Source organism: Dipodomys merriami, unplaced genomic scaffold (assembly GCF_024711535.1).
Source record: "Dipodomys merriami isolate MVZ:Mamm:240054 unplaced genomic scaffold, mDipMer1.0.p SCAF_16, whole genome shotgun sequence".
Classification (NCBI taxonomy): domain Eukaryota; kingdom Metazoa; phylum Chordata; class Mammalia; order Rodentia; family Heteromyidae; genus Dipodomys; species Dipodomys merriami.
Genome location: NW_027202937.1, coordinates 35,671,222 through 35,689,863, shown reverse-complemented (window position 1 = coordinate 35,689,863; position 18,642 = coordinate 35,671,222). Strand labels below are relative to the sequence as shown.

The 18,642-nt window shown below is 35.5% G+C and overlaps 1 protein-coding gene and 1 non-coding gene across 9 annotated transcripts in view; one reads left to right on the top strand and one right to left on the bottom strand.

Annotated features, from left to right (window-relative positions):
- Positions 1-18,642, bottom strand: part of Exoc2 (exocyst complex component 2) — a 189,500-nt gene that overhangs the window by 153,800 nt on the left and 17,058 nt on the right. For 4 of the 8 annotated variants that reach the window (XM_070024715.1, XM_070024722.1, XM_070024719.1 and 1 more), the window contains exon 2: positions 1,699-1,859. In XM_070024715.1, the coding sequence (XP_069880816.1) occupies positions 1,699-1,816 (118 nt within the window). In that variant the 5' untranslated portion in view covers positions 1,817-1,859. Of the gene's footprint in view, positions 1-1,698; positions 1,860-4,200; positions 4,219-16,531; positions 16,660-18,642 lie in introns of those variants that run through there. The other 4 variants (XM_070024716.1, XM_070024717.1, XM_070024718.1 and 1 more) reach the window with 3 other exon arrangements.
- On the top strand, positions 12,232-12,354 carry LOC138828544 (small nucleolar RNA SNORA40). The gene has a single exon (XR_011372292.1). It is a non-coding gene; the product is annotated as a small nucleolar RNA SNORA40 (small nucleolar RNA).

Here is an 18,642-nt window from a genome sequence, read left to right as displayed (position 1 = left end):
TAAACAGTGTTATAAAATGAACTAAGTAACTATTTTATTTATTGTAAGTTTTGTGTAGAGTGTGGTAAATTTAACACAACGTTCTCAACATTACTGGATTATCATCCATTTCCTTTAAGGGTAGCTAAAATTGTGATGTTTTCCTACCCAAGTGTTGCTATACTACTTTTCCACTGATGAGCCTTTCCAGTAAACCAGCACTCCCAAAAGACCAGCTCAGGTTCCTTAAGTCTTTCTCCCTTAGCATGTGAGTTAAAATTTAGCAATAAGGAAATGAGAGACAGTAAGGGATCACCCCAGTTGGAACACAAATGACAACACACTGATACCATCCCGTCCTCTAATTTAATTCTTTTGCAAATTTTCTACTTTCACAAAACAGAGGTCAATATAATAAATATTTATGGAAAAATAAATTAGAATGTATGTGGTCTACCACTTTATACTTTCTTTTCTCATTATTTAACTTTCCACATTACTCAGCAAATTAGGCAAATTAAATTTCTTTTTTTTTTCTTGTTCAGCTAACAGAAACAGCTCAATTGATGACAAATTTAGTTTGACAATGGAGGGAAAGATTCAAGTCATCTTTTGTTAGCACAAAAAGCACTATTTAGTAACAAGATTATAATAACCATTAAGGGATTTTTAAGACATATTTAAATAGGCACTTGACTCACATCTATAATACTAGCTACTCAGTTTAAATCTGAGTTACTCTGAATCTCAATTCAAAGCCAACTCGAGTAGAAAGGTCTGTGAGATTCCATCTCCAATTAACCTGAAAAATGCTTAGCTAGAGGTGTGGCTCAAGTGGTAAAATCCCAGCCCAAAGCAAGGAAGTTGACCAAGAATGCAAACCTTAGTACCTCAGTATGTATTTACATGGTTTGAAATAATAAATTCCTGATCCTAGAAGAAATTTGTTTTCCTAATTAACAATATTAAAAGTTCCTTTAGGATTAAGTTTTATATTTTTAATGCATTCATAATTCAAAATTATTTTAATATTTCTTATTTGATATCATTTCTTATAATCATCAATTTGTTATTAAAAATGAAACTGGCAGTATTAGGGCTTAATATTCAGAGCCTTGCAATCACTATGTATAACAACTATGTACAACCACTTGAACCATGCCCTTAGCACTTTTTGCTTTAGTTTTTGTAGCTGTTGTTGATGTTTTAATAGAACATGTTTATACACAGACCAGCATGGGCCAAAATCATGCTTCCTACATAGCTGGAATGACAGGCACACATTATCATACTCAAATTTTCATTGAGATAAGAGTGAGGTAAGAGTGTCACTAACTTGCTAATTCTGAATGTTATCTCTATATCCTCATTTATATTTCACACACAAATAACTGTAAGGACTATAAATTTATACTTAGAACTTGCTCTTACCCAACTATGCCTGGCACCTATTTGTAATTTCAAAATCAAAGGCCAATCTTTAGCAATCTAAGATCAAAATAGAGGAAATGGATGCAAACTTGGATGGTGGCAATCTTTCTGAAAAATGGGTTTGAATAACCGTATTGAAAAATTTGATAAAATAATAATTTTCAGAGAAGTATCAGACAACATATACAATAAAGCTTTCTTGTCACTTTGACTACTTCAAAATCATGTATCTTGCACCTCAACATACCAACATAAAACTCTGTCCCAGAGGCAGAGTGTTCATCTTACCTATAAGGTCAGTGGGACCAACACCCAGATTCTCCCCTCTTATTGTCACCTTCGTCCATGGGATCCCTTCATTTGGAGAGATGCCTGTCACAAGTGGGGGCTGTCGGGATCGAGACATTGTGCTTTATGCAGGAAATCAGTGATCTAATTATAGAAGCAATCTGTTAGAAGAAAATAAAAAGGATTAGTGCCAACTGTGAAGAGCACTAAATGAAAATATACGAATGCCAGATAGACAGTACCAGCATAGAAAAATCTCAGGATTTTTGTTTTTTGCTGTCAGCCCATCAGCCAACATATACTGAAAACATTTTACTAAGGACAGTAGTTAGTACTGTTGAAAAATAAATCAAAATAAGAAAAAAAAAAACAAGTCCCTCATGAGTGGTCAGAGTTTTCCCATGGCCCACATGCCTTTATCACCTGATGGAAAAGCTACTTGCAAACAAACTGCTCAACACCAACTGATTTAAATCACATCAGGAAAGACTCCAGGATAATCATGAAAAAGATGGAAGACAAAGATGGAAGACAACAAGTACAATCCAGTGCCAGAGGTATTACATGGGCTGAACTGTGCTCTTCCCCTGCCCCTCACCAAAGTCTGTATGCTAAAGTCTTAAAGTCTGCTACTTCAGTATATGGCTATATTTGGAAACAGAACTTTTAAACAGGTAATAAAGATAAAATTAGGTCACTAGTGTGGGTGTTCTTGTGACACCAAAGTGACTGGTGTTCTTGTAAAAGGAGAAGAGTTGACACACAAATGGATACCATGTGAAGACACAGGAAGAAAATGGCCATCTGCAAGGCAAAGAAACCCTATCACACCTTGATATCAGACATAAACCTCCAGAACTATAAGCAAACAAATTTGTATAAGCCCTCATCCCTCATCTGTAATATTTTGTCATGACAGCACTAGCAAACTAATACAGCAGATAACAGAAAAGTATAAAACACAATGGAAAATTATCGATTTTTTTTAACGAGAGAACTGTTACCCCTAAAAGTAAAAGGTACAATGAAAGAAAATCAGTACAAAAATAAGGGCTTTTGAAATCTTCAAAAAAATCAAAAGAAACAAGATTTATATTGTCATAATAAAGTAGGATCTGATCATTGGTTTAACCAAACTTGTACTGCCACAAAAGGCAGATATTTGTTGGAGAACAGGGAAGAAAAAGAAGAGATGACTTTTTTTCTCTTCTAGATTAACAGCTAATGTCTAAAAATCAATCATCAAGAAACAGCAATTAACCCAGGTGCCAGAGACTCAGGAGTATATTCCTAGCTACTCAGGAGGCTAAGACCTTGGAGGACTGTAGTTCTAAGACAGTATATGCAGAGAAGTCCATCTTCAATTGACCAGCAAAATACCAGACTGGAAACAGCTCAAGAGGTAGAGTCACAAGCCCTGTGTTAACTGCCCTGGAATAGACAGAGATAAAAGGTAGGAAGAGAGAGAGGGAGGGAAAAAAAGGGAAGACATTCACAGACGTGAATGCAAAATAGGGCCTTAAAAGAGATTAAACTGTCCTATATAACCAAGAATTTGACTGTGCTTTGACTTCTGGGTGGGAAAATTAAAATTCTTGGAGTTTTCCTACGTATCTTCTAGCCCATAAAACCACATGAGTTTAGAACAACATGATGGACTTTTGTCTTACTATGCCAGAACAGACATGTGATTAGAAAACCAGGGGTTTGACCCTAGAGACAACAACCCAATCTTTTCTAGAAAAGTCTCTGAAGACATGGCCAACAACTTAATCATGACCACACAGCCTACAATTACTTTTACAGCTATCATCTTGATTTTTCTAGCCTTGGATACTGAAAAAGTCTTCAAATAAGTTACTGCGGTACTTGTACCCCTCAACCCTTGGCAAATGTCAGTTGGTTCTCCAATAAGGAACACCTAAAATCATTCATCCCTGCTTTAAAGAAAAAAAAATACTATGACACTCACTCCCTAGTGGTCTCCAATGCCCACTAAAAGCTTACCTTTAAATTCAAACATAGCATAGCTCAAGCAGTGGAGCATTTGCCTAGCAAGGCCCTCAATTCTGTCAGAACTAAACTCTTTTAGCATTTTTCTTATTTTATCCACGTAAGTCCACTTACCTCTTTTACACTATCAAGTACATTTATATATGATTTCACTTACCTTCTTTCCACTAAATAGAAACTGTTAATATTTTCCCAGCCTTTGGGGCCAATCTTAAGTGTTACCTTCTCTAAGACAGTCTCTAATCCCTCCTTCTACTGGGTTTCTGCTGCACAATTGTAAAACAGTATGTGAAATCTTAAATAAGTCTCCTCTATGAAAACATATGAGATTTAATCAATTCTAGGACAAAGCATAAAAACCTCCTTTCTGTAATCCGAAATTCTGAGGAGGTAGAGATCAGGAGGCTAGTAGTTAAAAGCCAGCTTGTACAAAAAGTTAGTACAAGTTAACAAAAAGTCAATAAATAAGTTGGGCATCATGATGTGTACCTGTCATCTCAGATATGAAGGAAGCCTGAATAGGATGATTAAGTCCACGTCAGCTTAGTCAAAAACATAACATCCTATCAGAAAAGTAAATAAAAAAGGACTGGAGTCATAGCTCACATAGTAGAGCACCTGTCTAACAAACATCTGGCTCTGAGTTCAAACCCCAGTTCCACAAAAAAAATAATAACAATAACAAATAAATTCAATATTCCCAGTGCTTGGTATAAAGTATTTGTCAAAATAAGCTTGCTGTATCAAATGAAAGAAATGAAATTTTTGGATGTCTATACATCAAAGGAACATTATAATTTAAATAGGATAGAACAGAGGTAACTACATAGGAATATCATACAGCACCAAGACAAACATTCAGGATTAAACTTTACAAAAGAAATACTAAATTTGTACTCTGAAAACTACAAAACATTGTTGAAAGGAATAAACAGAAAGATATGGGTAGCAAAACCTAATATTGTTAAAATATTACAGAGCTGGAAATTCAACACAAAACCTATCCCAAATCCCAACTGGTTGTTTCACTACTCTGAAGATTTAATACGGATGAAAAGCATCCTGAATTACCAGAACACTCTGGAAAGAGATTTTAAACTGATACAAAGGTATGCAATCAAGAAAAGGAACACTGGCATATGAACAGTCATACAGATCAAGTTGATAAAATTGAGCAACTCCAAAAATTAAACTTATTTACTTACTTTAATGATCCATAATGTCAACTGAGCTTTAGAAAATAGAAAAATAATGTTTTCAATAAATAATGTTGGGATAATTCAATAGTCACATAGAAAAGAGTGGAGGTGACTGGTAGAGCACTTGCCTAAAATATAGAGACACTGAATTCTATCACCCCCTCCAGAAAAAAAAAAAAATTAAAAAGATTAGAGATAGACCTCTCCTTCCCCTACTAATAAAAAATAACTGCAAGTGGATTGGAGACTTACACGTATCAAGTTAAGACTATAAAACTATTTGAAGAAAACATAACAAATGTGAGCTTGGGTTAAGGCAAACTCATCTTTGAGAATCCTAAAATGCAAGCAATGAAGAAAAAATATTAACTGGACTTTGTTCTTCAAAGGCCCCACCTAAAAACTGAAAAGAAACCCCACTGAAGAGAAGAAAGTATCTGTGAATAATGAAGTAAGAGATTATTTAGGTACATAATGAACTTTTAGAAATCAATGATAAAGATAAATCATCCAATTTGGACATAGGCAGAGAACCTGAACAGACACATTCTCCATAAAAGACAGAAGTGACAATTAGCACATGAGAAAAGGTCTAAAATAATTAGCAAATGTCTAAAGGCAAATTAGAAATACAATAAGATGCCACTCTACATCCATACTCAGATGGCTATAATCAAAAACCATGTAATCTTGTGTTGGCAAGGATATAATGAAACTGGAAGGTTGCATGTTGGTGACGGTAATATACAAAAGATCCAACCACTTTAGAAAACAGTTTAGCAGCTCCTTAAAAAGTTAAATATAGAGTAACCATATGAGCCATCAATTCTACTCTTAGAGATACTCAAAGAAAAACATGTATCCTCACTAAAATCTGTATATTCGTGAAATATTAACAGATCCAAAATGGAATCAACCCAATAGGCCATCAATTAATAAACAGATAAATAAAAGGTGGTATAGCTATACAATGGAATATTATGTGGCATTAAAAAAGGAATGAATGGAGAAGGAACACAGGGGCTCATATGTGTAATCACAGCTTCTTAAAAGGCAAAGATCAAAAAGATCCTCACTTAAAGACAGTATAAGCAGGAAGTCAGTGACACTCATCTCAAAAAAAATTAGCTGGGAATGGTGGGACTCATCTGTAGTCCTAACTATACAAGTATAGATAGGAGTATTGGGTCTGAGGGAAAACAAGACCCCATCTCAAAACAACAACAACAAGAAAACACTAAAAGGGAAAAAACAAAAAAACAAAAGGACTGGTTCAAATGTTAGAAAGATCATATAGCAAGCACAGGTCCCTGGCAACTGTGAGCATAGGGGTTTTGTTTTCTTTCTTTAAAGGAGAGGGGAAGGGATGCAAGGGAGATAGATGGGAGGAAAAGAGTTCTGACATCTGAAAGGGAAGGAACACCACATGGAAACATGGAAGGAGCTGTTAAAATGATGAAAGGATGAGCTCATCAAGAAAGGTACAAGAACCCAGTACTCGCACTAAATTTTAAAAGAGCTCTACAACTAATGAAATATAGGTAGGAGAAAGAGGATAAATCTATAATCATAGTTAGATATTTTAATATCCCTCTTAATACTTATAACTAGAGTAAACAAAAAGTCACCAAGATAAAAGATGGACAAGATGAATAATCTTCATTTGACCAACTTGACATTTATGGATCTTTTTTTCAAGGGCACATGGAATGTTCACTAAGACAATTCTTATGCCAGGACATCATATAAATACATTGAATTACAAATACTACATAAAATTCAGTTAGCAAAAACAATAAAACATTTAAAAGTATACCCAAGTATTTGGAAATTCAATATTTTTTTTTACTCTGTTTTGTCTTTGACACAGGGTCTCACTCTGTAGCACAAGCTGGCCTCAAACTTGCTATGCAGCCCAGGCTACCCTGAAACTCACAATCCTCCTACCTCAGCCTCCCTAATGCTAGGACTACAAGTATACACTACCACATCTAGTACTAAAGAACATGCTTCCCAATAGCAGTTTAAGAAGAAATCAGAAAGTAAGAAAATACTTTAAACTGAATGATATTAAAAAAAAAACACAATTTCTGAGATGCCACTAAAGCAGTACTTAGAAAGCTTACTAGTATATACTTGTTAATACCAGTAATCTAGAAGCAGAGCAGGAGAACTGCCTGGAATACATAGTAAAACTCATAGGTAAGAAAGAGAGGGGGAGGGGAGAAATGAATAAAACTAATAACCCAAATTTCTACCTGAAGAAACTAGAAAAAAGAAAGCTAAACAAAACCAAAGTAAAGAGGGGAGCATGTAAAAGAAATAAATGGAAAATGTAAGAAAAATAACATACAGTGCAAATCAATAAAATAGAAACTAAAAGAGGAAACAAAATTAAATCCCATACCTAATCACTAAAAACTTATAAAATAAGCCTTAGCAAAACACTGTGTGTGTATATGTATGTGTGTGTGTGTGTGTGTGTGTGTTTGTGTGTGTGTGTGTGTGCCTGCGCACGTGCACATGGGTGTGGGTGTTTGTATGCAAGCACAAGATTTTGAATTTAAGACCTCATGCTCTTGTGTGGCTTGCTTGCTCACAACTGGCATTCTACTCAAGCTCACATTTCTAGCCCAGACTTTTTGCTGGTGTAGATTCTTCTGCCCTGGCTGGTTTCAAACCATAATCCTCTAGATCTCAGCCTAATGAGGAGATAGGATTATAGGTATGAGCCAGTAGACCAAGCATACAAAACTGTTTTTAAAATGAAAAGAACATACAGATACAGTGGCTCATTTCTATAATCCTAGCTACTCAGGAGGCTGAGATCTGAGGACTGTGGTTCAAAGCCAGCCTGTGCAGGAAAGTCTGTGAGAAAAGTATCAGAGAAAATTAAGCACCAAAAGAGCCAAAAGTTGAGCTGTGGTTCAAGTGGTAGCTAGCCTTGAGCACAAAAGCTCAAGGATAGTGCCCAAACCCTGAGTTTAAGCCTCAGACCAGCACAAATTAAGTAAAGAAAGGAAAAAAGAATGAGTGAGAGAGAGAGAGAGAAAGAAAAAAGAAAGAGAAGAAGGCAGGCAGGCAGAAATCATTAATTTTATAATGTGAGTAGAGTTAATTACAGTTACCAAGGACAATGAAATAAAGGAATGTTATGAATAATTGAATAATTATTTGAAATTATTTTTATAACTTCGATAAAATAAATATTTTCTTGAAAGGAAAAGCTAAAAAAATAAACAAAATGAAGTGAAAAACTCAATAGTTTCATACCTATTGATCATCATCCTCCAGGCCTAGATGGTTTCACTGATGAATTGTCATATACTTAAGAAAGAAATTACAATAACCGTCTAAGATTTTAGAAGACATTATGACTAAGAAGGTTTTACCCACACATAAGACCAACTCTTAACTTTCAAAAAGGAATCACATAACTCATACCAAAAGATGAAGGGTATATTTACCTAACTAGATGTAGGGAATAAAAAACTTTGACAGATGCAATCTTTTATTCATAATTTAAAACTCTCATTCCAAAAAAGTAGAGTGGGTGACAGAACATTGAACATAGGAGCCTCATTTTAATGATCATATACTTGATAATGAAAAAAGATTGTTTGTAAGAAGACAAGGCTGTCTCTCAACAAAAGTCGAAAGATATCAAGGGCATTCCCTAGATGAGCATTTTATATTTGTAGACTATGTGATTTTTTTTCACACAGAAAATCATGGGAAATCTACTAAACAACTAATAGCAACAACTGAATTTAGCAGTAGCTTAATATTCAGGTCAATATATATAAATTAGTAGTTTTATGTATGTTAGTAGCAAAGCCTGAAAAATTTTTTTAGAACTTTTAATTCTATTTGAAAATACCATCATAAAAGAAAAAATACTTAAGATGCACTTAATTTTAAAATGCTCAAAACTTCTATTGTAAAAACTACAAATATTGCAGAGATCATAAAAACCTAAATAAGCGAAGATCTATATCATGTCCATGGATCAGAAGACTCAATGTTGTTAAAACACCAGTTCTCCTCCACTGATCTTTAAATTCATCCAAGTTTATACTGAGATTTTTGGCAAGGTGATTCTAAAACTCCTATAGCTATTCATATAAAAATAGAACAATTTTAAGATAGGACAAAGTACATAAATTCAAGACATAATACAAATCTACAGTAATTAAGACAGTATGTTGCAAGTATGAGGATAAACTAGCACATAAACTAGAACATAATAAATTCAAGAAATGGGAAAACACTTATACGTTCACTTGACTTTTCATAAAGTCACCAAAGCCATTCAATGGGAAAGAAAAATATTCTAACCAAATAACATTCACACAACTAGATATCCACATAAGGATAAAATAAAAGTAAAAGAGAGAAAAGAAGAACGGAGGGAGAGAAGGAAAGAGAGATAGAAGAAAGCGAGAGAAAAACATTAATTGCAATGTCAAAACTATAGGTGACTATAGCCATTACCTTGTTGCAGATAAAGCTTTGATAATAAACAAATAATACAATTATTTCAATGAGTAAAAGATTTGAAGAGACTCAGTAAAAGATAAATTCAGTTTTTTACATCTAATATGTAACAGATATGACAGACACAGATAAGGAAGGAGGGAAGGAAGTAGAGAGGAAGAAAGATCCTTATGAATCTGACATCTCAAAATGTAACAAATGGATATGGTGATTATTTTAAGTTAAAATCATTTGCAGTTCTGTAAATTTAGAAAGGGTCATTGAGCATGAATTTCCCTACATGCAATAATCCATAAAAATTATTTCTGGAGGTATATCATTCCTACATCAAGGCCAAAAAATAGCCACAATCACCAGTTACTGCTAATTTTGGCTGCCATAAACCTAAATAAGCACTTGAAAGTAACACTTATCTTCCATTAGATTCTCTCCTTGTGCTCCATATATCTCTTAGTAACATCCCTAAATGTTATAATCCTAGTCTATATAGCCATTTGTCTTGTTATTCCTTTATAGATTTATTGTTCCTTGTCGAAAAAGCAGGTATCAACCAGTGGTCATTTCTTTGGCCTTCATTCCACATGTACATGTAAAAATGGATAAAACATGTGCTTTTGTTAGTATGCTCCTATATTCACTTAGTTAATATAGACAAGAAGCCCATCTAAGAACTAAACAGGGATAAAGTAGATCTCTCCTTCGTCTACAATATAGAGACTGATTAGACAGATTGGAAGATCACTAAGAGAAGCAATAATGTCCATGAATTCTAATGACCATTACCCAATAAAAAAGAAACGAAGCCTTTGGAAAAGGCTGTCTCCAAGGTAAAAGTAGGGTATACACAAAATAAGTCTGAAACATTTAGCTGCATATTCATAAATATATAGAATTCACTACTGCAGTGTCCCTTAATATAAAATGTCCACTAATACATAGAGAAATACTAATAAAAATTATCAGTTTGTGCTAAAACTAGTAAGTGTATGATTTAAAACAAAAGATATTCACATAATCTCAGAATATCTCCCTATAAATTAACATCAAAGGGGAAATAATTATTTTGAAAAGGAAGGGCTTAACATATATCACCATTAACAAATGATTAAAATTAAAATCCGCAATTTTGAAATAGATATCATTTGTTTCTTGATATGATTCAGTGAAACGGACCTAACATCACTTCTGATAAATTCCTGCCCAAATTAGCCAAAATCTAACAAAAATCATCCTCATTCTTTGTGACAGACATTCTATTAAGGTCAAGAAAAAAATATAAAAGACTCAAGCACTTTTAAAAGGCTGAAGCACTGATGTTAAAGAACATTACAACTAAGCATAATATATGATTCTGAATAAATTCTAAGACAGGAAAACTTTTCTCTAATAAAATATTTGGAATAACCTTTGACTTCTTTGACCTTTTAATTAAACAATATGGACCTTAGTCTTTGAATTCAATAGTATAGTATCATTGTCAAATTTTCCTAGTAACTATACAGTAGCATTATGGAAGTATTTAGTTACTGAAGAAGTGATGTTTGCATCTTATTTCAAATACTGGGGAAAATAGACAAATAGATGAGAAGAATGATAAGGCAAGTGAGGCAAAAAAGAAAATAATTGGTGTGTCTGGTTAAATAAATGGTTTGTAGGAGTTGTTATCTGCCAAAATACAAAGTTACTGTTAATCCCAGAAAGTTTTCAGTAATTATGAAATTATCTCAAAATAAAAGTTACCAGAAATAACACTTTAGAGCTAGATCTGTGGCTCACATCTCTAATCCTACTCAGGATGTGGCTGATGGGAGAAATGCAGTTGAAGTTCATCAGACCTGCATCTCAACCAATAAATGCTAAACATAGTGGTGAGTGCTTGTCATCCCAGCTATGTAGAAAGCATAAATAGGAAGATAACTGTGAAGGAACGGCCAGATATAAACATGACACCCTATTCAAAAACTCAGACACAAAAAGGGCCAAAAGTATAACCCTTTATGAGGGCCCTAAGTTCAAGTCCCAGTATCACAAAAAATAAAAATAAAAACTTTTTTTAAAAATGCCTTGCGCAGGCCGGGCGCTGGTGGCTCACACCTGTAATCCTAGCTACTCAGGAGGCTGAGATCTGAGGATCGTGGTTCAAAGCCAGCCCGGGCAGGAGAGACCATGAGACGCCTATCTCCAATAAACCACTAGAAAACCGGAAGTGGTGCTGTAGCTCAAGTGGTAGAGCGCTTGCCTTGAGCTGAAGAGCTGAGGGACAGCCCCAAGCCCAGAGTTCAAGCCCCATGACCAACCAAAAAAAAATGCTTTGAGCAGAGCTCTGGTGGCTCACACATAAATCCTACCAACTCAGGAGACTGAGATCTGAGGATCACATTTCAAAGCCTCCCTGGGCAGGAAAGTTCATGAGATTCTTGAGCTCTCAAGAGGTGAGTGTTAGGCTTGGTGGGGGGAGGGGCAAGGGGGTAAGCTCAGGTATAGCAGGACTCACAACAACAAAAAAATTGTTTTAAAATAAAGCCCAACCTAACATATTAACCCCATCTAATCAATCAAGAAGGCTCATTGCTAGTGAAAAATCAAAAGATTTTTAAGTAGTCAGGCTGGGAAGGTGGCTCAGTGGTAGAGTGCTTGCCTTGCATGCCTGAGGCCCTGGGTTTGATTCCTCAGCACCACATAAGCAAAAATAAAAAAGCCGGAAGTGGCACTGTGGCTCAAGTGGTAGAGCACTAGCCTTGAGCTGAAGAGCTGAGGGACAGCACCCAGGCCCAGAGTTTAGGCCCCATGACCAGACCCAAAAAAAAAAAAAGATTTTTTAAGTAGCACTTCTGTGTGTGATTAATTTGTAACAAAGCCTTACAGACAGGTGCAAACAGTAAATCTTCCTCTGCAACCCAGAGCTCATTGTTGAGTATGAGTTTTGGTACATGTAAAAAGGACTACGATTCCTACAACAGTTTGAAGTAATGGTGGTATTGTTACTCATGCAAGTTGGCTCTGGGAATAAAGTGGCTGCAGCAGCCAAGAAAAATCATTTTTACTTGCATTATGAGCATGAATTCTACTTTCTTGGCCTTTTACATCTCTTTGTGGAATTTATGTTTCATTATTTTTAAGACCTGTGGTAAGAATACAAACCCTTCATCTCCATAAATATTGTCCCCAGCTTCTCACTTGCTTATTCACATTTCTATAGTATTCTTTTCCCTTAGGGAATATTGATGTCAAACCTACTTTAGATGTCAAACCTACTCATCTTTCTGCTATGTCTACAGTCCTGCTCCATATGAAATACAAGGCCACAGTTTGAACTTCCCACATTCATTCTTCCCTCTGCAGTGTACCACAGGATGTTTGACTGGCTCCACTGTATTCAGCTACATGCTTGATCTTTCCAACAGACTTGAAACAGATGTCTGTGGATAAAAGTAAGAAACCTCCCAGTGGCTCCTGCCAATTTTTGCTGTAGCCAGAGGGACAGGCAAATTCTGATGGTCCTGATCAGAGCTGCCCAGCTTGAAAGCAGTTTTTCTGGAGGATAAGCCTTGAGGCAGTTGGTTCTGTCTGGGGTTCCACCACTGCTGCTCATGCTGTGGGCTATGCTTGTGAGGCTATCCTAAAGGAGGGTGGTCTCCCACTCTAACCAGCTGGAGATCTAGCAGGCACTTTGTTCAGCTGGCTTTCTGCCTGAATCCTGATTCTCCCCATTATTCTGACTTCCTGTTAGGGGAGAAAACAAAGGTGAGAATGGAATGAAAGGCTAGCTGCTTTGGACTTAGCAGAATGCCTAGGCTCTGCAGGGATGGTAGCTTCAAAGGTAGAGTCTGCTAAAGACAAAGCTTCAGCTGACAGTGTAGCTCTCCAGCTATGGTATTGTATAGACCAGGAGCTGAGAGCTGGACTACAAATGAGTCCAAAATCTCACGCCATTTTCAGTTGATAAACAACACAGATTCAGCTCAGGGGTCAAGGTAGTCAGGGAGTGGGTTCAATGCAGTTTCAGTTCTACTTCATGACCTACCTTTGTCCCTGGGTCCCTGGGATTTCCTATGAAATGTCTCTCTCACTAGGGTTGGGGATTAGAAATATCTTTAATGTTTTCATACTCTGTAGACACATAAAAGGAAATGTATTATAATCTTCAGTAACTGTGTCTATACTGCTGCAATATTCTGCCCATTAAAATTAGGCAGTGATCCAGTCATCAGAGAGGATAACTCCCAGGCTCTCCCAGGGCCAATGTACCTTTGGCCCAGAAAAATTCTGGGGTATCATAAGGGTGACTATAATAGGAGTTATCTAGCTTGTTTCCAGAAATGAGTCCACTGCAGTCTCTTGATGACCAAGTTAGCAGTCACTATGATTTAGTTAAGTACCTCCAAAGGTCAATAAGCTCACTTGTTAGCCAAGATGAAGTTACTGGGAGGTTTGATGAAACTTTAAAAGGTGGAGTCTGATGAGAAGCCCTTAGATCATTGGTGTATGTCCGCAGTGGAGATTGGATTCTATCTTTCTCTCTCTTTTTGTTTCCTGGCTTATAAAACAATCAGTTTTGTTCCACCACTTACTTCTACCAAAAGCTCCTGGCCAAAGGCCCAAACAATGGCTCTGTGTGATCATGGACTACAACTTCCAAAATTATGAACCAAAAACAATTATCTTAAGAGTTATCTCAAGTGTTTCAATGTAATGAAAGAAAGCTGATTAACACAGATGGGAAAACATGGAGTATTAGGATGGGAGGGGATGGGATCAGAGGGATTATTGGGATGTGATAGGGTACCTGCTCCCCAACTGGGGTTGTCCCATCAAGCTGACAACCTATAAGTGACACTTAAGAGTCAGATTGTTCCTCTCCAGGGCTCTGGTAACAGCTTAATCTCAACCTCAAACAGAAAAGAAGAAATTAAGGATGGAAGGGAGGAAGGAAAAGAGGGAGGGAAGAAGGGAGGGAAGGAAGGAGGGAAAACAAGGAACAAAAGAAGAGAGGGGAAAAGAAGGAGGGAGAATGGGAGCCCAAAGGGCTTTTTGTGTGTGCTGGAATATTCAATATATAAAGTAAGGCAAGGGAGGGAACGGACACGGTAAGGTACATTATTAACATCTGTGAAGCCGGGTAGAAGCTAGCTTCATCAAATTTTCATTTTAGAGTTGTTCCTAATCCTTGGAGCAGATCTCTCCCCATCATGAGACACAGAACTCACTCTGTCCACTGGGGTAGCCTTAAATATAGAAGTTATAGCTGTGGGTCAAAAAAGTCATCTACTTCTTTTTAAAGCCAATAAAAGCTGGGCCTCAACCTCTATCAAAATCTTTGTTTTTATTTTTCTGCAGTTTGAATATGATATGCGTAAGAATAGTTTTTAGAATTTGCCTGCTTACTATTAACTGGGCTACCTAGATCTAAGGTTTGATGTCTATCATTAATTTTGGAAAAATGTCAGGCACTATTTCAAATATTCTTCTGTTCCTTTATCTTTTCCTTCTAGAATTCCCATTATACATATATTATACTTTTTTAAACTGTCCCACAATTCTTGGATATTCTGATCTGTTTTTTCAGTCTTTTTGGTCCTCCAATTTTAGTTTTAAAAGTCTCTATTGATATTTCTTCAAGTTCACAGATTCCTTTTTCGTAATTTAATTTTTGATGAGTTCATCAAAAAGTCCATTAAAAGCATTCATAATGTCTGTTTTTGTTATTTCTATTATTTTTGTGTTTTTTAAAATTTCTACTATTTCCTTAAACTTTCCATTCGTCTATATATATATTATTTACTTGTCAATAATTATCTTTTTTACATTTGGGCCTCTTAACACATAATCATAGTTGCTCTTCATTTCTGGTTTCACAGTTTCTTCAAACTGTGTTTTAACATGCACTGCAGTGTTTGTTGAAAGGTGAATATGAAAAGCATGCTTTTTTAAAAACCACACAATTCTTTTGCAATATTCACTTATAAATCTCAATATATGCCTGTTTATTTCTCAAAATTCAGGACCAGCAGCCTCCTCTGTGACTTAATTGTCTAATGGACATAAAAGTTGATGATTTTCAATTTATTCCCCTTTTCTTACTGAGAAAATACAAATGGTAACCTCCAAAAAAATACAAGAAATTTTTTTTAATACTTAAATGAGCTGAACTAATGTAAAATTTAGAAATAAAATATACTCAACTTTTGGCATATAAGGATAATCTAAAAATTAAAGTTATTTTAATGGAGTATATATCAACAAAGTCAGAAATTTGTAGAATGTTTTAAAATTCAAATTGATCAAAAAATTAACATAAAATATAATGCAATGTATTCACTTGGTTAGTTTTCTATTTAAAGAAGTACCACTTTAAGCCTCAACAGAATAAGGCTTTGGCCAACATGTTATTTCATCAGACTACAGTGTTTTGTAAGCTTCCTTTTAATAGTAACTTCACTTAATATCAGATTTTTTTTTTGAGCTCAATATATTTTGTTAACTTTTTTTACTGTTATTGTAAAGGTGATGTATAGAGGAGTTAGTTACATAAGTTAGGCAATAATTAAATTTCTTTTTGGACAAGTTACCACTTCCCTTGCTCTCTCCCAGTTTTTCCTTCCCATCCCCCCAACTACAAGTTGTATAGTTCATTTAATATCAGATTTCTATTGATGATTAAAAGCAGAATGCCAATCTCTGTAAAGTTCTTTTCCTCTCTTTATTGGCTGTCCCTAACTCCTTCACTGCTTCTAGATGACCACCACTCTTTCCAGATCTCCTCCTGTGATAACTTTTGTTCAATTCCCCTAATGACAAAGTTCTTAAAGATGTCCAAAAGTTCCATAAAGTCTAGATGCCTCTCACAAATCAGAAAGAATTTGGAGCTCCTTATACTCTTTCTCCAAGACTGAGGTTCTCTACTATGGCATTAATGATAGTTTGGACAGGACCATTCTTTGTGAAAAAGACTGTCTTAGGTTGCAAGATGGAACAGCATGCCTGGCTTCTATCCACTAAATGCCACTAGCTCAATCACTAGTAATGATCAAAAGTGTCAAATGACAAATGTCACCTCCCATTAAGAATTATTGCTCCAGGGGTTAGAATATGCCCAGAGATTTGAGTGTTTTTGATAAACTTACCACTTAATGGGACCTTTACCACCATGGCCAGAGGGAAGAGTAGAAAGCAGATCTCAGGGTATAACTGACCTTTCCCCTCAAACTCACCAGCATGATCTTCCTTGACATCATGTCCTCTTTATGCTCACCTTGATCACAAAAAAGAAAAAAAGGCTTACCTCCTGGTATTCTACATAATCAGACACTAACCCTTATATAGTCTAAACTATCTCTTTCCTGATTCTTTGCTAAAAATAGACACAGACTCTGGAGGAGCTCATGGCTGTGATGGCTTCCATTCTTACATCTGTGCCCAGACAGGTAAGTGTGGTGTTAAACAATGAACCAAAGTACATTTACAAAAGCTAATACATGGTTCCTTGTGATTTCCTTAATCCAAAAATAGGATAGTGAGAACTATCACTTTTAATTAAGTTTCATACTGCTATGCTGGATACTAAGCATAACAAACAATAAATTCTGAGTCAAAAATCAAGCTAAAATTTTAAATTGATCATAATTTATTTGCAATTAGCCAAATTAGAACCATTTTTACTAAATAGGGAACTAGAGGTCAAAGTGAGTTTTTTATTGTATTATAATTACAGAACAAGTGTTTCTAAATGAATAAGGAAAGTCTTTTAACTGATTGTTTCGCTTCCATAATTGCATTAAAAAAAAAACAGAGAAAATTTGTTTAGGCTTTGAAGTGACTTATTTACTCTTTCAAATAACTAGGATTTGGGCCATATTTGCTCAGTAAAGTTCACATATTATATTTAAATATATATGTGTGTGTGTGTGTGTTGCACAAAATGTGCAATTAATACTTCTCAAAGTCTAACACTAAAAATGAATCTGGCCTATAATGGAAAGAGAAATCTACAAAACACAACAAAAGCTTCAAAAATACCTTGGGTAAGTGAGTTAAAATGTTTCTACTCACACTCCTTTCCAGATCAAAAAAAAAAAAAAAGCCTCTTCTTGCCAGCAACAGGAATGAATGCTCTCACTTTTTCCCCCATACTCTACCACTAATTCTAAAGCTGTGTGTCAAAATCCTAGTCTTTGTATCAGTAACAGTTTTTACACTTTCTGATGCTTCAACCTGTTGGAATCCTGGAAAATGAGAAAGAGATTGCCTCTCTGAGAGTTAACTAATTTCAGAAACACACCTCAAAGCTAGCCAATCTGGAGTCCACAGTATTTTAGTCAGCCTCCTGCAGTCAGGGACACTCCTCCCAGTTTTAAACACCCTAACAATACTAGACAACTGAAACCTATCCCTGTATCCTAGAGCCCTGGGAAATTACTCAAATTATCCAATCCTTAATTTTCTCAGCTTGCCTACCCTGCCTAGCCCATTCCTTCCATGAATACCACAATAAAGGCTCTGACACATGCCTCTCCCTCTGGTTCCATCTGCTTCAGGACCTGTATCTTGATGGTTCCTGGGTAGTTCTGTATGGTGTAATATGACATAACCCCTCTGCTCTAGAACTGTGAGTAATCAACTATCTTTCAACAGCAATTGTCTCTGACTATGTTTACTTCACTGTACCTGGACAACAAACTCTTAAGTTAAAATTCTTCCCTTAAAACTGGGAGGGGGGAGGAGGGAAGGTTAATTATACAGGCCCATAATCCAAGCAACTCTAGAGGCACAAGCTAGAAGACCTCAAATCTAAAAAAAATTATATCTGACTATTGAGTAAGTGGAAGGTAATCAGGAATAGGGAAGGAAGACATGAATAAGGGGAGGACTGGGGATGCAGAAATAAAGTGTGTTAGATGCATATACTAATATGCCAAAATGAAACCCATAATTCTACAAAATATGCACAAATAAAACTAAGAAAAATATTTTAATAATGTTATATATTTCAAGTATGGCTTCATATGGACTTGTTATGAAAACAGATTTTCTATTTAATTTTTTAATCAATGAATTTCACTTAGTAAATTTAAAAAATCAACAATTCTTCCCTTTTTAACCTTTTCTGGACCAGTAAAATCAATGTGCACCCGCCCTTTTCACCAAAGGTTGAGGAAGAAGTAAAAAGAAAGCAAAATATATTTAGAATTTTTTTAACTCCTTTAAGTGCTTTAGGGAGATCTAGACAAAGTAACAG